This window comes from Saccopteryx leptura, chromosome 1 (assembly GCF_036850995.1).
Source record: "Saccopteryx leptura isolate mSacLep1 chromosome 1, mSacLep1_pri_phased_curated, whole genome shotgun sequence".
Classification (NCBI taxonomy): Eukaryota; Metazoa; Chordata; class Mammalia; order Chiroptera; family Emballonuridae; genus Saccopteryx; species Saccopteryx leptura.
In genome coordinates this window covers 349,014,120-349,037,672 of record NC_089503.1, presented here as the reverse complement: position 1 = coordinate 349,037,672, position 23,553 = coordinate 349,014,120, and the positions used below count along the sequence as shown (strand labels likewise).

General features: G+C 37.7%; 1 protein-coding gene across 8 annotated transcripts in view; it reads left to right on the top strand.

The window, feature by feature from the left end:
- MYO6 (myosin VI) overlaps nt 1–23,553 on the top strand; it is a 108,202-nt gene that overhangs the window by 59,566 nt on the left and 25,083 nt on the right. For all 8 annotated transcript variants that reach the window (XM_066358994.1, XM_066358993.1, XM_066358991.1 and 5 more), the window contains exons 15-22: nt 5,045–5,172; nt 9,297–9,392; nt 9,692–9,865; nt 13,072–13,110; nt 14,548–14,641; nt 20,681–20,811; nt 20,906–20,983; nt 22,190–22,319. In XM_066358994.1, coding sequence (XP_066215091.1) covers nt 5,045–5,172; nt 9,297–9,392; nt 9,692–9,865; nt 13,072–13,110; nt 14,548–14,641; nt 20,681–20,811; nt 20,906–20,983; nt 22,190–22,319 — 870 coding nt within the window. The remainder of the gene's footprint in view (nt 1–5,044; nt 5,173–9,296; nt 9,393–9,691; nt 9,866–13,071; nt 13,111–14,547; nt 14,642–20,680; nt 20,812–20,905; nt 20,984–22,189; nt 22,320–23,553) is intronic.

Genomic DNA, 23,553 nt, shown 5'->3' with positions numbered 1-23,553 from the left:
TCCTTAAGATGTGATGTTAGGTTGTTTACTTGCGATCTCTCTTGTTTCTTGTTGTAAGCCTATAATGATATAAACTTTCATCTTATTACTGCTTTTGCTGCATTCCAGAAATTTTCATATGCCCTGCTGTCATTTTCTTTTTTGTGTGTGAGAGAGGAATAGACAGGGACAGACAGGAAGGGAGAGAGATGAGAAGCATCAATTCTTTGGTGCAGCTCCTTAGCTGTTCATTGATTTCTTTCTCATATGTGCTTTGACCAGAGGGCTACAGCAGAGCGAATGGCTGCTTGCTCAAGCCAGTGACCTTTGGGCTCAAGCTAGTGATCATATGGTCATGTCTATGATCCCACGCTCAATCCAGTGACCCTGTGATCAAGCTGGTGAGCCCAGGCTCAAACCAGATGAGCCTGCACTCAAGCTGGCGACCTCAGGGTTTCGGACCTGGGTCCTCTGCATCTCAGTCCAACACTCTACCCACTGTGCCACTGCCTGGTCAGGCCTGTGTTGTCATTTTCATCTGTCTGTGTATATCTTTTGATCTCTGCTTTTATTTCTCCTTTGACCCAGTAATTTTTAGAAGTATGTTGTTTAATTTTCACATTTCTGTGGGGTTTTTTTTACTTCCTTTTTACAGTTGAATTCTAATTTTAAAGCCTTATGGTCAGAAAATATGTTTGATATAATTTTTATCTTTCTCAATTTGTTGATGTTAGTTTTGTGGCCCAACATATAGTCTATTCTGGAGAATGTTCCATGTACATTGTAGAAGAATGTATAATCTGATGTTTTGGGATGAAATGTCCTGTAAATGTCTATTATGTCCATTTAGTCCTATGTATTGTTTAAGGCTGATAATTCTGTTTGGGTGATCTATCTAAACTATCAATAGTGTGTTGAGGTCTCCAAGTATGATTGTGTTTTTGTCTGCTTCTATTTTTAAATCAGTTAGTAGATGTCTTACATATTTTGGTGCTCCCTGGGTTGGTGCATATATATTAAGAAGTGTTATGTCTTCTTGATACAGTGTCCCCTTTATCATTATGAAATGTTCAACTTTGTCTCTGATTTTTTGTTGTCTTTAAGTCAGCATTGTCAGACATGAGAATGGCTACACCTACTTTTCTTTGGATATTATTTGCTTGAAAAACTGTGTTTCAACTTTTCACTTTGAGTCTGCTTTTGTCCTTGCAACTTAGATATGTCTCTTGAAGGCAGCACATGATTGCAGATCCAATCTGCTACTCTGTTCCTTTTTATTGGTGAATTCAGTCCATTTACATTTTACATTTAGGATAATTATTGACACTTGAGGATTTTCTAAAGTCATTTTATGTTCTGTTTTCTGGTAGCTCTGAGTCTTGTTTGGTTCTTCTCTTTTGTGTTTCTGTCAGTTGTTTTTGTTTCATGGTATTCTATACTTTTTCCACTGTTTCTTACTCTTAAGTTATGTGTTTCAGTAGTGACTTTTTTGTGTGTGGTTCCCATTAGGTTTTTTTGAGAAAAATGTTTATATGTACAAGATTTCTTTGTCCTATGAGTGCTTCTGCACTTCATCCACCATTCGTACTGCAGGTCTTTATTCTCTCCTCTTTTATGTTACTGTTGTCACAGATTACCTTGTTTTTATTGTGACCTTGTTGGAGCTTTCACTTATGGTTTTGATTTGTTTTGTTCTTTGTGCCTGGTTGAATAACCCTTTTGAGTAATTCCTGCAGTGGGGGTTTTCAGTGATACATTCCCTCAGCTTCTGTATGTCTGAAAAAGTTTTTATTTCTCCTTCATATTTGAAGGATAACTTTAATGGTTATAGTATATTTGGCTAGTAATTCCTCTCTTTCAGTACTTTGAATGTTTGGGTCCATGCTCTTCAGGCTTGTAGAGTTTTCTGAGAAATCTGATAATAACCTAATGGGCTTTCCTATATATGTTATGTTCTTTTGCCTAGCTGCTTTGTTATGTTCTTTTGCCTAGCTGTTTTAAGGATTCTTCTTTTGTCAGTGATTTTTAACAATTTTATTAAGATGTACCTTGGAATAGGTCTGTTTGGGTTGAGGTAACTCAGCATTCTGTTTGCATCTTGGATTTGAGTCTCTATTTCCATAAGCTTGGGAAATTTTCATCAATTATTTGTTTGAATAGGCTCTCCATTCCCTTCTCCCTCTCTTCTTCTTCTGATATGCCCATTATACTTATATGGCTCTTTCTGATAGAATCAGACAATTCTTGTAGAGCTCTCTCATTTTTTAAATTTGTGAGTCTCTCTTCTCTTCTTTCTATAGCATCTCTAGTTGCCTGTTATTGATGTCACTGATTCTTTCCTCCATCTGCTTGTTCTATTAGCTAAACTTGCTACCTCAGTTTTCAGGTCATGCATTGAGTTCTTCATCTCTCGTTTTAAAGTTTCAATCTCCTTGACGAGCTCATTAAGTTGCCTGTTTGTGTTTTCTCGCATCTCGTTGAGTATTTTCAGAACTTCAATTATTATGAATTCTCTATCATTTAACTCTAGGGTTTTTATGTGGTTGAGATTTTAAAATTTTTTTATGAACTACATCTCTGTCTTGTGTAGCTATAGTATTTGCTTTCTTATTTCTTGATGGCATTTGTGAGTGGTATTGTTAATAACCCTCATTTAAAAAAAACAAAAAATGAAATATTAAAATTAAAAATATATAATGAATATAAAAATTTAAAATATTATGACAAGTAAACAAGAATCCACAGAAAACAAAGATTGAAAGCCAAAAAAAAAAAAAAATCAAAAACAGAACATCCACAAAAAAACCACACTAAAAATATAAAAATTAAAGAAAATGATTCAAAAGAGAGAAAGAGAAAAAAACGAATAAGAAGAAAATAATTGAAAAATAAATTTTGGTTTGGGGAGGTTTCTTCCAGTCATTGTCATTGTATTATGAGTTTTAGCTTTGTTAAATTTCTGGGCTGTCCTCTGCTGAGGTGTTGCTGTCCCAGTGATGTAGGCAGGGCCACAGTTGCATTGGTGGGTGGGGTGTGTTATGAAGGCTTTCTGGCTTTGGCTTTCTGGCTTCCACTTTATGGTTCTAGCAATGGCGATGTCCAGCTTCCGGGCACACCTCCCCACGTCTTAACAGAGTTGGGGTCAGACATGGAGCACTTCTGTTCTTCAGGAGAGTGTGGCTCCTGTGGGGTTTGTCTCTGCTGCTGTCTGTACCTGCAAGATGAGGGAGGCGGGATCTGGTAGGCTGGGGAGCCACACTTTAGTTTTCTCTGTCTATGTGAGTGTTGGCTGCAGGCAGATTGTGGGAACACTGGTGACGCTGAGCTCTGGCCACTTGGTTTTAGTTTCTCCTCCTCTGCTCCTCTATCTTACTGCTTCTCCTGGCAGAAGAAGACCTAGTCATTTCAGGTTCCTTCCCCGTACTCCTCAGACAAAACCCAGACAGCTCAAGCTTTTCTCCTTCCCATAGTCTGGCAGAGAAAGAAAACCCAGTTACTCTGAGTTTGTCTCCTCTCCAGAGTCCACTGCGAATGCATTTTATATTTTACCTTTCTTTTCAACTCATCCCACTTTTTTTTTTTTTTTTGTATTTTTCTGAAGCTGGAAACGGGGAGACAGTCAGTCAGACTCCTGCATGCACCCGACCAGGATCCACCCGGTACGCCCACCAGGGGGCGATGCTCTGCCCATCCGGGGTGTTGCTCCGTTGCGACCAGAGCCACTCTAGCGCCTGGGGCAGAGGCCAAGGAGCCATCCCCAGCGCCCGGGCCATCTTTTTGCTCCAATGGAGCCTCGGCTGCGGGAGGGGAAGAGAGAGACAGAGAGGAAGGAGAGGGTGAGGGGTGGAGAAGCAGATGGGCACCTCTCCTGTGTGCCCTGGTCGGGAATTGAACCCGGGACCTCCGCACGCCAGGCTGACGCTCTACCACTGAGCCAACCGGCCAGGGCCAACTCATCCCCCTTTTAGTCCATTTGGTGAACAGATCTTTCAGGCATGCCTGCGCGCTGAGCTGGGGTTCCTTTGCTGTATTATAGTTGTTCAATTTGTTGAAATTTCAAGGGGAGAGATCAAGAGTATCTCTCACTCCACCATTCACATTACTTTTTATAAAATCTAATTGGTGTTGTCTTTTGATGAAACTACTGAATAGCTGGACCTGGTTTGATCCAGTAACAGTTTTAAAAACCTATTTTGACAATTGAGTCAGTGACTCTTGTGCTAGATTTGTACAAAGATAGTATTATTATAATAATTCTTTATAGTAGTATAACTCTCCAAAGCACTTTTATATCCTCCTTGGTCTACTCAGTGTTCCCTTTATGGATCATATCCTTTTTCAGATCCCTGTGCCTTTGACTGTGTGTTGATGTCATAGCTGGAACTCCTTCCTTCCATGTCCTCTACATATGTCAAAATACTCTCGTTTAGTGTGCACCCTCCTTTACTACCAGTAATTGACTCAAGATCATAATTTTCTGACCAACACAATTAGAATCTTAATATCTCTTTATATGTCCTATAATTTTTAGAGTCAGTCCCATTTAACAGTTCTTATATACTATATTTAAGAAGTTTACATTTTACAGTTATTTTGAACAAACAGGAAATTCAAAAAACATAAAAATGAATGAAAGGAACATAAAAGTGTACTATTACCAAAGTTTTGCTGGGAAACATTTGAATAAATATTTATTAGTAGTTTTAAAAAGCTATGTATGCAAAAGCTTCTATAGTTTTTATATCATATTGAGTGTAGATTTCATCAGGAAGAAGAGGATTTCTGATTCCTTAGCCTCTTGCCCTCACAAATGGAGTGGTTATTACATTAGTCATTTTCTTTAAGGAGTTGTTTTTATGAAAGCTATATTAAATACGTTACTGCCTAATAAATTGACATAACTGTAATAAAATTTACCTGATTTTTATAGTTTTTGATGGACTGCTTATGAAATCATCTGTTATATTGTTCTTGACCAACCCTTCTAATTTGTAATTAGTAAACTGTTCACATATCTTTAAAATGTTGTTTTTACCTTATCAAATCTTTTAATTTTTTGAAATAGACTTAATTGAAGCAAAATTAGTGGGAATATTGGATATTTTGGATGAAGAAAATCGCCTTCCCCAGCCAAGTGATCAACACTTTACGTCCGCAGTTCACCAGAAGCACAGGGATCATTTCCGACTCACTGTGAGTTTGCCATTCCAGGATTTAGACTCTGATGGGAAGAGAAGCCTTTAGAAAGGCATATTAGGTATTAGAAAATAGAATCATAAGTTATACAGGGCTTAGATCACTTGATATTATCCAGCACAGCATCTTCTTCTATAGATGGACATCTAATTTATTTATCTATTTTTGAAGATAATGATGTAACCAAGGCCCTTTAAGCTGGATTGAAAATGCATTTCACTTAACTATAATGGACAAAAGATTTACCTAGTATTTTTATGGTCTCCCTTCTGTGTTAAATGGTCATAGTTGCTTTGTTTTGTACCATGTGACCTGTTCACATTCTAGGCGTTAGCATCTAGAGACACAAGCAACTGCTTTTCTGCGCATTTTAAGATCATCAATGAAATGTGTGTGTTAGTGTGACTGGTGGATGTAATCCGTATTAGTGATTAGTGAGTTCATTCTGATGCCATTTCCTAAGGAGTTTTTAATAGAAAATATACTTAAGAGGGGGTCATAAAAACTGAAGCAATAGAAGAATTAGCTAAAGGGAAAAACAGGCACACAGCAGTAGAAATAAATGAGAAATACAGTTCTAAAAGGGCCGGAAAACTGGTTCCCTGAACTGCTGTTGGGTCATAGGGTGTGTGGGAATCCTTTCAGCAAAGGACAGTCGGGCTATTCTCCATGATGACGGACTGTGTGCCTGTTGGTGTTTCCTGTGTTCACCTAATTCTGTGTCTATGTTTACACTCAACCATCATCACCTGAAATAATTCAGGGACAATTTCTTGTGCCCAGCAAGAGCCCTATACACTATGGATGTGTGGTAGGCCCCCCCCTTGTGGTTTTAGTTACTCATGGTCAGCCTTGGTCCAAAAATATTACATGGAAAATTTCAGAAATAAATGATACAAAAGTTTTAAATTGCGTATTATTCTAAGTAGCATGGCAGGATCTGGCACTTGCCTGCTCCATCCTGCCCAAGTCATTAATCATCTTTTTGTCCAGTGTATCCACTTAGTAGCCGTCTCCGTTATCAAATTGACTATCATGGTATCTCAGCGCTTGTGTTCAAGTCACTCTTATTTTACTCACGGATGGCCCCAAAGCACAAAAGTAGTGATGCTGGAAATTCAGATATACCAAAGAAAAGCTGCAAAGTGCTTCCTTAAAGGTGAAAGTTCTAAATAAGGAAAGGATAAAAGTTGTATGCTGAGGTGACTAAGATCTACATTAAGAACAAATATTCTGTTCCTGAACTTGTGAAATAGGAAAAAGACGTTCATGTAGTTTTGATGTCGCACCTCAAACTGCAAAAGTTACAGCCACAGTGTGTTTAGTGCTCAGTTAAGATGGAAAAGGCATTAAATTTGTGGGTGGAGGACATGACAGAAAATGTGTTTTGATTGATGGAATTGTGTTGTGCTAGAAAGCATTGAGCCTTTTGGAAGACTTCAGGAAGGGATCCCCTGAAACAAGTGGCCACATTCACATAACTTTTATTGCAGTATGTTGTTATTCTCTTTTATTATTATTTGTTGTTGTTAATCTTTTTCTGTACCTAGTTTATAAATTGAAACTTTGTCATAGGTATGTGTGTAGGGAAAGACATAGAGTATGTAGGGTTTGGTGCTGTGTTTGTTTTCAGACATCCACTGGGCATCTTGGAACGTATCCCCTGCAGATAAGGGGACACTGCTGTCATTTCATCTATGAAGATAGGTGCTCCCTCATCTTACCGAGAACAATTAAAAAGAAAGGAGGAAAGAAAGGAAACACTGTTTAGAGTTGCAAATGCTACTCATATTGTTTTATTGTTTTAAAATTGTAGCATAGTATAAGTCATTACTTTAATGGTTCCATGAGCTTAAGTGAATGATGACAAGTAGTCTCACATCAGTAACTAAATTAAGAATGTATTAGGGGCCCTGGCCGGTTGGCTCAGTGGTAGAGCGTCGGCCTAGCGTGCGGAGGACCCGGGTTCGATTCCCGGCAAGGGCACACAGGAGCTTCTCCACCCCTCCGCCGCGCCTTCCTCTCTGTCTCTCTCTTCCCCTCCTGCAGCCAAGGCTCCATTGGAGCAAAGATGGCCCGGGCGCTGGGGATGGCTCCTTGGCCTCTGCCCCAGGCGCTAGAGTGGCTCTGGTCGCGGCAGAGCGATGCCCCGGAGGGGCAGAGCATCGCCCCCTGGTGGGCAGAGCATCGCCTCATGGTGGGCGTGCCGGGTGGATCCCAGTCGGGTGCATGCGGGAGTCTGTCTGACTGTCTCTTCCTGTTTCCAGCTTCAGAAAAATGCAAAAAAAAAAAGAAAAAATGTATTAGGTAGATAGGTTGAATGCATTTACTTGATAAGCTGATATAATTGTGATCACTTTCTCTAGAGACTGGATCCCACAATCACCTGTTCCATTGACTTGTAGTACTTCTGTATCCTTAAATATTTTGTAACGTGGAGAGCCTGTTTCTCTTCCTTCAGGGGAAACATAAATAAAACAATGTTTCTTCAACAAAACTTTTGCTAAGATTGACGATATGTATCTAGTCCTATTATTATTCATTGCTCACTGGTCTTTGTTATGAGCAGCCTGTGGGTCCATGGTTGCATTTATTAAAGATACTGATTGCTAGTCAACAAAATTGTGACCAGGATATCAGAGACCTATAACTCCAAGGATAGCAAATGAAAACCACAGGGATGGATTTTAGCCACATTTCTCAAAAGAGAAAAAGAACAAGACAGTAAATTCTAATTTGTATAGACCATTACTCTTGGTGTATGCCTTTGGATATAAAAGTAGTAGTAGCGCTGGCAGGATAGCTCAGTTGGTTAAGGCATCGTCCTGAAGCACAGATATTGCCAGTTCAATCCCCAGTCAGGGCACAGACAGGAACAGATTGGTGTTTCTGTCTCTCTGTTCTTCTTTCACTAAAATCAATAAATAAAAATTTAAAAAAAGTAATAGTAACCATTTATTGCAAGCTTAGCATGTGCCAGTAGAAATAATTCTACTGGAATTGTTTTATTTAATCCTCTCTTTAGGGTAGATTCTGTTTTTATTCCCACGCTAGAGGTGAGACTTGCAGGGAGAGATAACTGACTTGCCAAGTTCAGCAGTGAGGAAGTGGTGGATTTGAGAGCTAGGCCGAGGTGGATTAAGGACGATTGATTCCCCGGGTGCAGAAGAAAATATTGGGCCCCTTATAAGAAAGAGAGACAGGGAAAATAAAAATACATGTTAGCCATATTTTTAAATAAATAAAAAATATATACTGTTAATATTAAACTTGCACATATGAAACCAAACCAAGTCTAATGACTTGGTGTCATTAGAAAAAAGTGTAAAGTTGGGGTTTTGAGGGGCCTTCAGAAGTTGGGGCCCTTCAGAAGTTGGGGGAGGAGCCCAGGACGCACGCCCAGTGCGCCCACTATTAAATCCGCTTCTGGAATTAGGGCCCCTTATTTGCACTCGTGCTGGTCTGTTACCTAACACAGAGGAGGCTTTGTAGTCTGCTAGCTCCCTCACCCTGAAAAAGCCGAGTAATGTTCCAAAGTCTCTGCTTTTTTGTTTTTAAGTGAGATTGTGTATTTCTTAATATGACGTTAATTTGAAAGCCAGCTGAGATCTTTTATGTGAAACATTTTGGAAGCTTTTAATTATCATACAAATACGAGATATTCTAATTAGATTACACAACCCTAAAATAACTTAGTTTTCTTCAAATAGAGTCATGCTGATTGTGGTTGGATGTTTGGTTTAAAACAGTGGGTTTCAGTGCTGATTTCAGGTGTTTCTTCAGAACATTGCTTCTTAACCTTGGCTGCACTTAGCAATCACCTGATGTAAATGGCATAGGCTTTGGGAGGACTGCTGGTTCTCCAGGTGATGCTAAGTCAGCAGTGAAGGGCAAGAACCACTGCTTTTGACGTAGGCAGCTAACTAGATAAAATGCCCACTATGTTTTGCATGTGCTTCTAAATAATGTTAATTTTTGGTCTCACTCCTTTTTTCTTTCCTTAGATGTTATAAACAAATATTGATATTTGCTAGATTCCACTGGTACTTTAAGGTTTTATAAAGAGAATTATGTAATATATTTTTGATAACTTAATTACTGATGTATATTGTTTTTTTTAGATTCCCAGAAAGTCTAAGCTGGCAGTTCATAGAAACCTCAGAGATGATGAAGGCTTCATTATCAGGCATTTTGCAGGGGCAGTGTGCTATGAGACAGTGAGTATAACCTACCAGGAAAAAACCATTTGATGTTGAAGCTGCGCCGTGCAATATTATGGTAACATGTAGCCACATCTGGCTATTTGAATTTAAATTAAAATATAAAATTTCAGATTTGTTTCCTCAGTATATTGGCTCCACATTAGGCGCTCAGTGTGCACACTGGCTGGTGGTGACTGTGCTGCACAGTGCGGACCCAGAGCTTCTCCGGCACCCAGAGGCGCTGCTGTGCTGCGCTGTGCCAGGGGCGTCCTCACAAACTAGAGCGAATCATTCCTGTTTGCTTTGTTTTTCAGACCCAGTTTGTGGAGAAAAATAATGATGCTTTACATATGTCTCTTGAATCCTTAATTTGTGAATCCAGAGATAAGTTTATACGGGAATTATTTGAATCAGCAACAAACAACAACAAAGACACTAAACAAAAAGCAGGAAAACTTAGCTTCATCAGTGTGGGAAACAAGTTTAAGGTATTTGTGTTAAATATATTGCTTGAACTTTTTTTCACTGCATTTAAAATAAAATACATTGTTTTATACTCTACAGTGCATATTGTAGGCTCCGTCAGAAATCCCATGAGTGAAGTTCAAGAGCAGAACCTGCATTGTTGGTATTTGTATGCAAAAATATATGTATGTAAAATAAGTATAGTAATTGAACGTACCAAAATTCTTGTTATTTTATGAATGACTTCTTACTTGTTACTTACCATGCTGACTGCTTCTCCTAATGGTCTTGCTTCTGCTTACTGTCTGGTTGACCTTCAGACCTTCTCTTTCCCACGTGTTTTCTGTTTCCTTCCTCATTCAGCAGTTGTGTTTTAGCTGGAGTAGTCCAGCTCTGGATGGCTAGAGAGGACTAGTTGAGTTGAGAGGAAAAGCAGGCACAGCCAGGGGCTTCAGGTAAATGATCACCTTTGTGGACTCTTACTTATAGAGTGGCTGCCATGTTAAAAAGAGGCCGTCTCAAGTTAATGATTCAGCTTGTAATTCGTTTTCAATGTGCTTTCTGTCGCAGTGCATTATGGGTGTGCATATTATGCTAAAATTTAACGCTTTTAAAAACTGTAAAAGATAAGTGCTGTGTGTGGCAAACCGTTCAAATTGCTTAACGTTGAAAAACATTTCATTTGTTTTATTAATTTTGGATTACGAATTTATTCTTTGTTATCTGACCAGGAATTATTACGTGGTGTGTCTTAGAAATAGAACACTGTTACATTAATTGGTTCTAATTGTTGAGTGTTTAACATAGAAAAAGATATTTAAAAGTTCAATGACTAAAAAGATTATAACACACAGAACAAAGAAATAGAATTAATTTTTCTCATAAATTTCCATTATCATTGTTACATTTACAAGACAATTCTATATATGCTTTTCATAGTATATTTTAAATATTTAAAAATGATGTAATTAGAAATAGTATTTAAGTACTAGAATACTATGATACTAACAGAATAAGCCTCCTGTAATCCCTTGTGCACTGAAATGGGCCCTAAAACACTGACGTGATAAAAATTTATAAAGCTAGGTTTTTTTAAAAAGTTGAAACATAAATGTAGAAGAAAGCTAATAATACAGTTTTCAGGTAATTGAGTGAAAAGTCTTTAGCGTTGTTATATATTTATTAATTACAAGTGTCTAATTCTCTTGAGCAACATTTTCTTATATGGCTATTCTTAAATTCCTTAATAGATATATAATAATGTTAATTTAATGAAATGGATATTATTCATTAAGTATTTTCTTACTACAATAGTTGGAATGCTGGTAAGAACATACCCGAAATTTTATATGATAAAATAAAAACAAAACTTTCTTAAAATGATGATTTTTTTTTTTTTAGTGAGAGAGAGAGAGAGACAGAAAGGGAGAGAGATGAGAAGCATCAACTTATAGTTATGGCACTTTAATTGTTCATTGATTGACTTCTCATATGTGCCTTAACCAAGGGGTCTCCAGCTGAGCCAGTGACCCCTTGCTCAAGTCAGCAACTTTTGACTTCAAGCCAGTGACCATGGGTCATGTCTGTGATCCCACGCTCAAACTGGCGACCTCGAGGTTTCCAGCCTGGGTCCTCCACATCCCAGGTCAATACTCTATCCACTGTGCCACTGCCTGGTCAGGGAATTCTTAAAAAATTTTTTCAAGTATTTTTTTACTCTGATACTTGAAAATTGCTTATATGCAATAAAATGTGCTTCACACTTTAAACTGCTGGAAGCTGTAACTTAGTGACATCATTAATAATGAAATTCAAAATATGTTTTTATGAGATACTTTGAAATGAAATATTAATTCTTAATTTTAAATAGAATAGCTCATTAAATTAAAGTCAAGTTATATGAGGCAATAAAAAACAAAATAGGCTAGCATTTACAATAATATTTCAGTTATCCAATATCACTGAGAACCAGTAGTTTTCTACTTTTGAGAAGCAACGTTTTCAGATTATTTAACATAACCCTTTTACTGTTAGTGTTTTAATAAAAGCAATCCTTTTTGATGGAAACCTTATTCTGTCATTATATATACATATATATAAATATTTGTATGCTTTAAAATAAAAATAAAATACAAATAAAGCATGAACTCTGTAAGGCTGTATACTGTTGTGTTACTGGTAAGAGAATGAACTTTGGTGTTAGGCCTATGTTGGAATTTTGACTTTGCCATGACCAATTTTATGTTCTTAGGTAAGTAATTTATCTCTCTGGGCCTCATTGTTTTCACCTGTAGAATGAGGCTAATGCTATATTCTTAATTAGAATTGTTGTGCAGATTAAACATGATAATGCCCATGAAAAGCTTTGAGTAGTGCTTGACTCATAGAAAGCATTCAGTAAACTATAATTATTATTAAATATAGTTGTGATTGATCCGATATGTTAATTTAAGAAATATCATCTTAATTAATCTTTAGTAAGTAGTATAATAAACATCTTAGTATAAAGTTGATATAAGAAGCTTATATAATTAACTTTGCCGAGAAGCAAATATTTGTATTAAATAAGTACTGAATGAGAGTAAATTATAGCACTTAATGTTGTTAAAAAGAGGAAAGCATAGTAACTTGTAGTGTTCATTGTCAGTTTATTTTGGAGAAAAACATCCAAGCTTTTAAAAATAATTGAGATGTGAAACGTTTTAAAATAGTAATGAGAGTTTCTACAACAAAGCAGGATAATTTTATTTATGATGTGTTATATAAAACAATCCAAATACGTACCATTTATGTATATTTTAAACATGCTTTCATTCTTAATGGAGTGGGACACAAACTATACTAGTTTGCCATGTATTCAAATACTGCTCTGCTGATCTTTTATTGAGGCATCCCCAGCGTTTTCATTTATTTTCTTCCCTGCCTGTTCACTTTCCTTATTTACCCCACCTGCATGTGTGCATGTGTGTTTTTTAGTACTGCTAATTTTGAGTCTTTTAATTAGACAAGTTCTGTATAAGTAAAATAAGTTATTGTGCTTGGCATTATATTAGTCATACATTTTGTATGTTACTGTCAAAGAGTTTGTGTACCAGAAGCTATTAAATGGTAATATGTTATGTATCCATGTTACTGCATGTTATTTTATTCTAATGTCAAAGAACTAATATTAACTTGTGACGTAGTATGTTTTTGTGTTTTGAAAAAAGTAATTTCCTTTCTTTTACAGACACAGTTAAATTTGCTTCTGGATAAACTTCGAAGTACTGTGAGTATATTTTGAAAAACAGGGTTTTTAATTGGTGCTCTTGAACTATGAATATTTACTCAGGTTCAGTAAATCTAGAATAATTAGAATTTATTTTAAACCAAATTCCCTCATTTTAAAAAATGGTTATTAAAATGGTGACCATCTTGGTTAAGTTTGTTCAGAAAAAAAGTTAAATATATAATTGAAGTCAAATTATTTTATAAATACATAGAATTCTCTGAATATTATTAAGATTATCCTAGAGTCTGAGGGAAGTAAAAATAATTATTATGGGGAAGGAAAATGTATTTTATTTTAGGATTAAAGAGAATGTTTAAATATGTTAAAATATTTCACAATGAGAGACTTTTCTTTTTATAATAACAATTTTTTGGCACTGAAAAATGCAGTATTTTTCTAATAATATTAGTGTATAATGTGGAAATTTATTCTAAGCTTTAAGTTGCAAATTTATGCTAAGTTTTCAGTTCCTTAGTGATTATTTATTTAAAAAAATTTTTTGGCCCTGGCCAGTTGGCTCGGTGGTAGAGCATTGGCCCAGCGTGTAGATGTCCTGGGTTTGATTTCCAGTCAGGGTACACAGGAGAAGCAACCATCAGCATGGCTCAGTTGGAGCAAGATGGTCCCAGGTGCTGAGAAGGGCATCTTGGCCTCTTCAGGTACTAAAAATAGCTCGGTTGCTAAGCAATGGCCCCAGATGGGCAGAGCATTGCCTGGAAATGGCCTTGCCAGGTGGATCCTGGTTGGGGTTCATGTGGAGTCTGTCTCTCTGCCTCCCTGCTTCTCACTTAATAAGTAAGTAAGTAAGTAAGTAAGTAAATAAATAAATAAAAATAAAAATTTTTTAAATTAAATTTATTGGGGTGACACTGGTTAATACGATTGTATAAGTATCAAGTGTACCTTTCTGTGATACATGGTCTGTGTATTGCATTGTGTTCCCACCATTCAAAATCAAATCACCTCTGTCACCATATATTTGGCCCCCTTTACCCTTTACTATTACCTAGCCCTCTTCGCTCTGATAACCACCATACTGTTGTCTGGGTCTCTGAGTTTCAGTGTTGTATCCCAGATTTGAATGAAGAAATCACAGGGTTCTTAGCTTTTCCTGACTGACTTAGTCCCTTACCATAATATTCTTAAGGTCCATCCATGTTGTCACAAATGTAGTATTTTATCTTATGGCAACTAGAATTCCATTATGTATATTTACCTCATCTTCTTTATTCAAATATTTATTTTTATTAAAGTATAGTTGGTATGCAGTATTATATTAGTTTCAGGAGTAAAACATAGTGATTTGACATAGATGTACTTGAGAGATTATTTTAAAAGAGATTCATATATTAATGATAATATGCAGTGAAAGTTCCTGGTCTTCAGAGAAATGGAATAATGAGAATGCTGTATGTATTGTCTTTATTCTTCTAGGGAGCAAGCTTTATTCGTTGTATAAAACCTAATTTAAAGATGACAAGCCACCACTTTGAAGGTGCTCAAATTTTGTCTCAACTACAGTGCTCAGGTATTTCCATATTTTCATAATCTGTATCAGCGTGTGTCAGGAGTCTAAGCTCAAATAAAATTTAATATGTCCACTGTTTTAAAATGTTTAATAATTATCTTGATTTTTAAGTGTAATAAGATTTTTATTTTATATTTCCTTTAATTATAAGAAAAGCATGGCTAGAGTTATTGGAGCAATATTGGGATATGGTTTATTGTAAAATAAAACAATTTGACATTAAAGTAAAATCTATGAAAACTACAAACATACGAACCTCCTTGATCGGTGGCGTTTCTCTGACCTTTTCAACCCAGCAGTTCATTTCTCATTCCCCACATAACCTGGGTCAGGAGGTTGGCTTTGCTGTCCTTACTACCTGTGCTACCACTTGTAAAAGAGTGAGAACAACACATTGTCTTCAGCTTCTGTGGAACTTTTATGCATTTGGTTAAACTGTTCCTTCTTCCTCTCTCTCACCTGCCATTCTAACCTTGCTCGATCCCAGGAGGCTTAGGCACCAGGCTCACTGTTTTTCCTTTATTTCATGCTCATCTTCCATCCCTCATTGAACAACTTATTTCCAAGACACCAGTCCTCTGCTTTCCTTTCAGTCCATCTCAGATTTGTGACACTTCCTGTAACTCTTGTGCCTCTCTGACTCCTTATTTTGCTCCTCTCAGTGATGGATTTATTATAAAGCTAAGGACACTTATGCTTCAGGGTTCCTCATTTAAATGGGCTCCTTTTACAAGCTTGCACCTGATTTTGTGTTCTTTTGTAATTTGTAATCATGTATGTACCTTTTTCTTAAAACAGTCCCCTCCCTATTTGTAAAATCTTCAGTCGCCCCATTCTGGATCTGCCCTTGACCTCTCTTACAGAAGTTTAGCTGTTGATGAAACTAATTCTGTCCTTCCTCATCTGCACAGATAAGATAAGCAAGACAGATTGGCATCATTATAAATTCATGATCACTAACCTTTAAAGGGCTCTGTAACCCATTCTGTCAAGTTTCCCTGGTCAGCATATTCAGTTTCTCCATGGAAACTAGTCAGACCAATCCTGCTCATCTCAGATCTCTGAGCCTCTGCCAGCAGACAGCCTCATCTCTTACCAAAAAACCAAAAACAATAACAACAAAACAAAGCTTCACCTGTTACCAGACACTGCTTCCTATCTGCATTACCTTCCCTCCTTTTCAGAAGGTAGGAAGTTCCTCTCTTCTTAGTTGGACTGTAATTCTTTGGAACCCATTCCTTCCTACCCTTTCCTGAATCATCTTTTTTTTTTTTTAATTGAGAGGCAGGGAGGCAGACTCCTGCATACACCCCGACAGGGATCTACCTGGCAAGCCCCCTACAGGGTGATGCACTGCTCTGCCCAGCTGGGGCTTTGCTCTGCTGCTCAGCAACCGAGCTATTTTAGCAAGGCCATGGAGCCATCCTTAGAGCCTGGAGCCAACTTGCTTGAACCATTTGAGCCATGACTGTGGGAGAAGAAGAGAGAGAGAGAGAGAGAGAGAGAGAGAGAGAGAGAGAGAAGGTGGAGGGGAGGGATGTAGAAGCAGATGGTCGCTTCTCCTGTGTGCCCTGACCGGGAATTGAACCTAGGTCTTCCATACGCCGGGTGTAAAGCCAGTAGCCAGGGCCACCATCACAGCTGCCTGGCCCATGGTGAGCCACGTCTTTGAGCTGGATCTCTCCATTCCTCTGTAAACATGCTGAGACCTTCCTTCCCTCGGACCTGCCTTCCCTTCCAGCTGCCTCCGTATCTCTCGCCTCCCATTTTGTTCTCCAGTTTTTCCTTTTCTGTCCAAGAATAGTCTAGTCTTGCTTTTTTTTTTCTCCTGCCTTCCACTTGCTCTTCAACCCCACAGAATTCGATTTCCACTTTGACCAGTCCAACAGAATAATTCTCGATGAGGTAGGTCATCAGTGCTTTCCTTGATCCTAAATCAGATGTTCTATTTGCAGTCCTTATCTCAGTAGACTTCACAGCAGCCTTTGACTGTGACCAGGACCTTTTACAAATCCTTTCTTGGATCCCGAAACAACATATGTCCTTGCTTTTGTTTTGAATTCTCTGGCCTTTCCTGCGTCTCTACAGGGTCACCTTTTTCTACCTGGATATTATTTATGAGAGTTTTCAGGCTTTGAGTTAGGCAGATTTTCCTTCTCACTCTTTGTCACTGCTGTCCAGTGTAACTTTCCATGGAGATGGAAGTTGTCTGTATCTGAGTTGTCCAATATGGTAGCTACTAGATACCTGTGGCTGTTGAGCACTTGAAATGTGACTAGTATGAGGTCAATACTGAATTTTAAATTTTATTTAATTTTAATTTAAAAAAAATTTAAATGTAAATAGTCACTTGTGGCTAGTGCAACTACAGAGTATGTGGCAAGTTGCTGCCATATTGAACAGCATAACTACATATTTTCTGCCTCTCAAATCCCTTTGGTGTGACCTCTTAAATAGTGTGTCCCCCCCCAGATTTATTCAGATATCATTGACATATAACATTGTATAAATTCAAGATGTACAATGTGTTGATTTGATACTTATACAGATACACTTATCCAGTACAAAATGATTACTACCACAGCATTAGCTAACGTTCTGTAAGGTCATATAGTTACCATCTGTTTTTTGTGGTGAATATTTAAGACCTACTCACTTAGATCTATCTCTCTTAGCGAGTCTTCATACTTCCTAATTCAAGCTGTCACCATCTTTCATCTGGCTTTTTGCTGTAACTTCCTAAGCATTCTCCTTGCATCTGCTCAGCCTGTTCTTCCCATACATCCAGAACTACAGCTGTACAACTCAAGTCTGAGTTTGTCTTTTTACTGCTTAAAATGCTAAAATGGCTTCTGATTATTCCTGAGGTGAAGAACAGAATCCCAGTAGCTTCTGAGGCCCGTGTGGACTGGCCCCTGTGTCCCTAGCGTCATCTCCCTCCCCTCCCTTCCCTTAGTACTGCAGCCTACACAGGCTTTTGTTTTAGTGCCGTAAATGCTCCGAATTCTCTCCTGTGGCAGGGCCTGTGCACAGGCTGCTTCTGCCTCTTTTGTCTTCACATCTCAGCCTGATTGTCATTTCCTTATGAAAGCCTTTCTTCATGGGAAGGGAGCCCGGGTAAGGGGCGCTGAGCACCTTCATTTCACGGTCATAAATTTTATATGCATTTGAATAATAATAATAATTTTTTTCTTTAACCTATAAACCTTTTGAGGGCAGAAACTATCTGTTTTGGCTTGCACATGCATCCCTGCCTCCTAGCAGGGCAAGGTGTAAACTAGTCCCAGTAAATATTTGTTGAATGAAATGCATAGTCTAGCAAATATAAAGATTTATTTGTGATTAATTTAGCAAATACAAGAAAGTTAAATAATTTAGGTCTGCTGCATTCCTACATATAGTTTAGATGTATTTTTGTAATATTTTCTTTAGATTGTTTTTACTTTGAGTTTGACTTTTTTCTTATTTAAAATTTTCTTTAGGAGATATTTAGCCTAATGTAATCATATATTTCCTGAGTGAGCATCTCGTGTACTGGCAAGGCAGACGTGTTTAGACTTACCTATACATACTCTTAGATTAGCGGAGTATGGGCGTAGTGATGCTCTATCTGGGATCCTCTCTCAGTAAGTAGTATATTTCAACATTCTGAGATATACTGGCAGTTCAATATGTAGATGATACTAATTCATAATAGTTTGATTTTTAAAAGAAAATACTACTAACAGTATAGAATTGGTTCTAGTCATATGGATAAGCAATGAGAAAATGCCAAAAAAACCCCACAATAACTGGTAGAAATAAAAATATTTATGAAGCTTTCTAAATAAAAACATAGATTTTGAATTCTAATTTGCCTTCCCATTTTTGTTATTTTTTTCCAATTTAGAAATAATTAATTAACCTAGGGTATCTTTTACTAAAATTAATATCTTCTAATCAGCCAATGCCGGGTAAAGCAGGGGTGGGTATGAGAAGGCAGGTAGGTCGTCTTCCTCTGTAACCCTGGGCCGTACTGCCTGTCTGTGCTAGCAGAGAGGGGTTCTGAGTCCAACCGGCCAGGACTGCACCAACAGGCCCCTCCCACACTCCCAGTGGAAGATCGGGTCGTGGGAATTTCTTAAACAAAGAGTACTTGGTGTGGTGATTTTTATTTTTTTAAGCATTAGAAGATCTTTTGAGTAAATTATCTTGATGTGCTGAGAAAACAGCCATAAGCTTGGTAATTTGTTAAGCTCCATAAGATTCTTAATGAACTTTGATCCAGTTCATATGTTGTCCACAGTTACAGGACAGGCTAAGGCATTCAGCAGTGGTGGATTTCAACATTTCCAAGGGTACTTGTGTATTTGATATAAATAGTAAAAAAATTGTGACAGCATCAACCAAAACATACTTTTGTTTCTTCAAGCAGAGCCTAGAACTAAATCTAGTTCTGGAGATTTCTTTCCATAGAAATGAATGCTTTTGTGTGTTTCATTGATTAGTATTAAAAATTATTTATATGTTTACTGTTAACAAAATGAAATGGTACAGAAAAATATAAGTAAAAATGTGTCACTTCTCAGGGGTGACCACTTAACTCTTATGTCTTGGATATGTTTTTTTATATTGGGTAGATAAACTCTGTTCTCTTTAATGAACCCATCATATATGGTTGTAACATAATTAATTGACATTTAAGTTATTTGATTTTTTTCTTTTTAAAAAAAATTTTATTGATTGATTTTAGTGAGAGAGGAAAGGAGAGGGGGAGAGACAGGAACATAGATCTGTTTCTGTATGAGCCCTGACCACGGATTGAACTGGCAACCCTGTGCTTCAGGATGATGCTCTAACCATCTGAGCTATCCAGCCAGGGCTAGTTCTTTTTCTATGGTAAATAGTGGCCCAGTGGTTATATAGACATTCTCTATGCATATATTGGCCCGCGTATGTGACAAGTTGTAGGATAAAGTCATATAAGTAGAAAGTACTGAGTCAAAGGGATAAATATTTCCAAATTGCCATCCAAACTTGTTACACTGGTTTACTCTCCCAATAGGAATGTGTGTGCATTTTCCTGCACTGCCATCAACCCTGAGTACTATTTTTGTTTTACCCCTTTCCTATTAAAACAGTTTAAAATGCAGTCTGACTGCCTAGAAAGGCTAACTTTACCATGAGATGATTTTAAAATAAAAATCTACTTTTTTGTATTGTATAGTATCGTTTTGCTAAGTTTTTGGCTAGCAGAAATTTATTTGGGTATAAGTGAGGAAGGGATCAAATGTAATTTTTATTTTCTAAATGCCTAGCCATTTGTCCTCACACTTTTTATTGAATAATTTTATTTTCTCCATAAGTTGAATAGTCCCAGAGTCTGTAATCCAGGGTTTTTTGGTGAACAAAGGTTTTTGGCATTGTCTGTAGTTGAGCTTTTTTCTACCTATTTTATGCTTTTCCTGACATGAAAAGTTCACATTGACTCAAGGCTCAAATTAACCACCTAGTAGAATTTCACTGGAAGTAGATATCCATTCTATAGGCTCTACCCCAGCAGCCTAGGTTCTTTGAGAGCTGAGTGAAAGGGAATCTTTGTAGTGAAATAGTGAACTCCCTTTTCCTGACCACTTGGTGAGAACATGGGAATGTGACTACTTCCTGGAGACTCTCTCAGAAATCCTGTTCTAAAATTAACACCAGGATTTGGGAAGTGATCCAGTGCAGGCCTTATAGTCTTTGATTATGACACAGAGGTTTGTGGCAGAAAAAAAAAATTACAAACTAGATTTGAGCTTCCTAGAGACCAATAGTTTATCTCTAAAGAAATGGTTTATTCAGAGTTGGTGTTATGAAATTTGCTGAAGTAGATTTAGGTCATGGGTAAATTGGGTCATAGTAAATATAAACATGAGATTTCCAATGTAATATTTCCTTGCTGATAATTCCTGTAAGTTGCACCTTTCTGAACATTAATTTATAAAGATGATCATTCACAAGTTGTTCTTGACTTCTGTCCAGTGGTTGGCAGTAATGTGAGTTTGTTTCTGAACCTAGGCATGGTGTCTGTCCTGGACTTGATGCAGGGTGGTTTCCCGTCCCGGGCCTCATTTCATGAGCTCTACAACATGTATAAGAAGTACATGCCGGATAAACTCGCAAGATTAGATCCAAGACTGTTTTGTAAGGTACACATGCCACCTGAATTGAAGTTTCTTAGCTGTAGATGTCTTTCTTATTAATTACTCGTTGTCATTGACCTTTTTAACTTTTACTTTTCAGGCTCTTTTTAAAGCTTTGGGCTTAAATGAAATTGACTACAAGTTTGGATTAACAAAAGTATTTTTTAGACCTGGCAAGGTAAGTACTGTTTTTTAAAACTTAAACATAATGAATATGGATAGTTGGGGTTCAGTGAATATTTTTAAGTGTTTGGTGACTTGAATTATTCTTGAATTATGATCACTAACAACATGCATATATGAATATGGGAGACATTTACAGTGTGTAATACCCTGTAAAAGTTTTAGTTCTTTTTAGCTATAGAAGTATTAGAATCATAGAATTGTTTGATTGGATGTTTTCTGTTTAAATAAGGGTAAGCCAGAAAATACTTTTGTTTTAAATAAGTAAGAAACTTTCCTAAAATATATTTATTTAGTCTCTCTCTCTTTTTTTTTTCCTTTGGTGAGAGTAGAGGAGATAGAGAGACAGACTCGCACATGCACCACGACCGGGATCTACCCGGCAAGCTCCGTCTGAGGATGATGCTCTGCCCATTTGGGACTGCTAGCAACTGAGCTACTTTTAGTGCCCGAGATGGAGGCATCCTCACCACCCGGGGCCAATGTGCTTGAACCAATCGAGCTAGGGTCGCAGGAGGGTGACAGAGAAAGAGAGGAATAGGGGAGAAGCAGATGGTTGCCTTTCCTGTGGGCCCTGACGGGCAGTTGAACCCGGGACTTTCACATGTCAGGTCCATGCTCTACCACTGAGCAAACCGGCCAGGGCTTAATTCGGTCTTCATTAAGAATTTCACACCTGCCTGACCTGTGGTGCCACAGTGGGTAAAGCATCAACCTGGAACCTTGAGATTGCTGGTTTGAAACCCTGGGCTTGCCTGGTCAGGGCACATATGGGAATTGATGCTTCCTGTTCCTCCCCACTTTTTCTCTCTCACCTCTCACTCTAAAAATGAACAATTGAAATTTAAAAAACCAAAAAAAGAAAAGAATTTCACGCCTGACCAGGGGGGTGGCGCAGTGGGTAGAGCACCTGGGATCCTGAAGTCACTGGCTTGAGCACAGGCTCACCAGCTTGAAGGTGGGGTCATGGACATGATCCCGTGGTCACTGGCTTGAGCCCAAAGGCAGGGGAAGTGAAAGGCAGCAAGGTACAGTCAAGTGTGTTTGGATTTGCTGTAGACTCCACTGAAACCTACCTCTGCAATGGCTGTGACAGTTCCAGAAAGTTAGATTTTGGATTTGAGTTCTAGTTATTTTGTATCTCTGTGTGTATAAGCCCATTTATCTTTTGATACAGATATTAAATCATTTTATTTCCTAGTTTGCAGAATTTGATCAGATTATGAAGTCTGACCCTGACCATCTAGCAGAGTTGGTTAAAAGAGTCAATCACTGGCTTATCTGCAGTCGCTGGAAGAAAGTTCAGTGGTGTTCACTCTCAGTCATCAAATGTAGGTGTTTTCTTTCACACCAAGATCTGTAATTACTCAGAAATGAATGGGTTTGTGGAGTGTTACACAGTTGTCTCAGTGGTGAGTGGACAACGGGGACTGCATCACTTATTCATGTTCTTTCCCTCCTTCCTCAAGTGATACCTCATGTGAGAAATTAGTATTCGTGGACTTGGTTTTGAGTGTATGTGATACTTCTTTATTTGACTGTATTATAGGAGAATTAATTTCATCGTGTCCTAAAGAAAACAGAATTTCTTGTTCCTGAAGTAAGTCTTGTCATTCAGTAAACCCTGCTGGCTCTTCCTCCAAGCACTGAATTTGTTCCCCTTGTTTGCCCAGTGCCCGAGCGGAGCCCTCCTCCACTCGCAGAGTAGCTGCAGTGACTAACAAGTTGCTTTTCCTGGGCTCTGGATTTCTCTCTCTCAACTAAAGGCCTTTTAGTAAGGCTCTCTTAAATGCTGAGCAAAGTCAAAAGCCTTAGAATCTTTTAAGACCATGTGAAGTGGGGCTTCAGCTTTTCTTTTCGACCTCTTCTGCCTCTGCTCTTTTAGACCCTATTCTCCAGTACACTGTACTGAGCTGCTTTTTTCTTGTGTTTTTGGCCAGGTCGTACTTGCCTCTGATCCCAAACAAGGGTGAGGGGCAGCATATTTTGGGGTTACCTTAGGGTCTATGGAAAACCTTTCAGTGCAGGGAGCTGCTGTTAGTAACTTGACTAAGTTTATAATTCCCCTCCCCACTCACCAGAGTACCTGGAACATTGCTAGACACATGGAAAAGATTTAGTAAATTGTTCCTTACTAATAGAAAAATAAAATTCTTTTTATGTAATGAAAAGGAACTATGCAAACAAAGATTATTATTGAGGTCTTTTGCTAGACAATAATGAATATAGATAAAAACTATGATTTAAAAAAAATCTCAGCTCTTTTCCCATCATATTCCAAATAAAATATAGACATATTTCAATGCTTTCAGTTTTATACATTGCATTGGAATGGATGACATATTATATTGATTATCTATACTATGCCATTTTTTTGTAGAATGTGTTGTGCAGTGTCGAAGTTGATAACCAGTCAGTATATATGCCAGATGTTAGAGAAGCTCTAACAAAAGGTCTCAGGGTCAAATCAGTCTAGGAAATTCTGAGTAATTGAAGTTAAATATTAAATGAAGTTCTTTACTGTAGGATTCTCAGAGGCCTCACTCAGTAGGTTCATTGTGAATC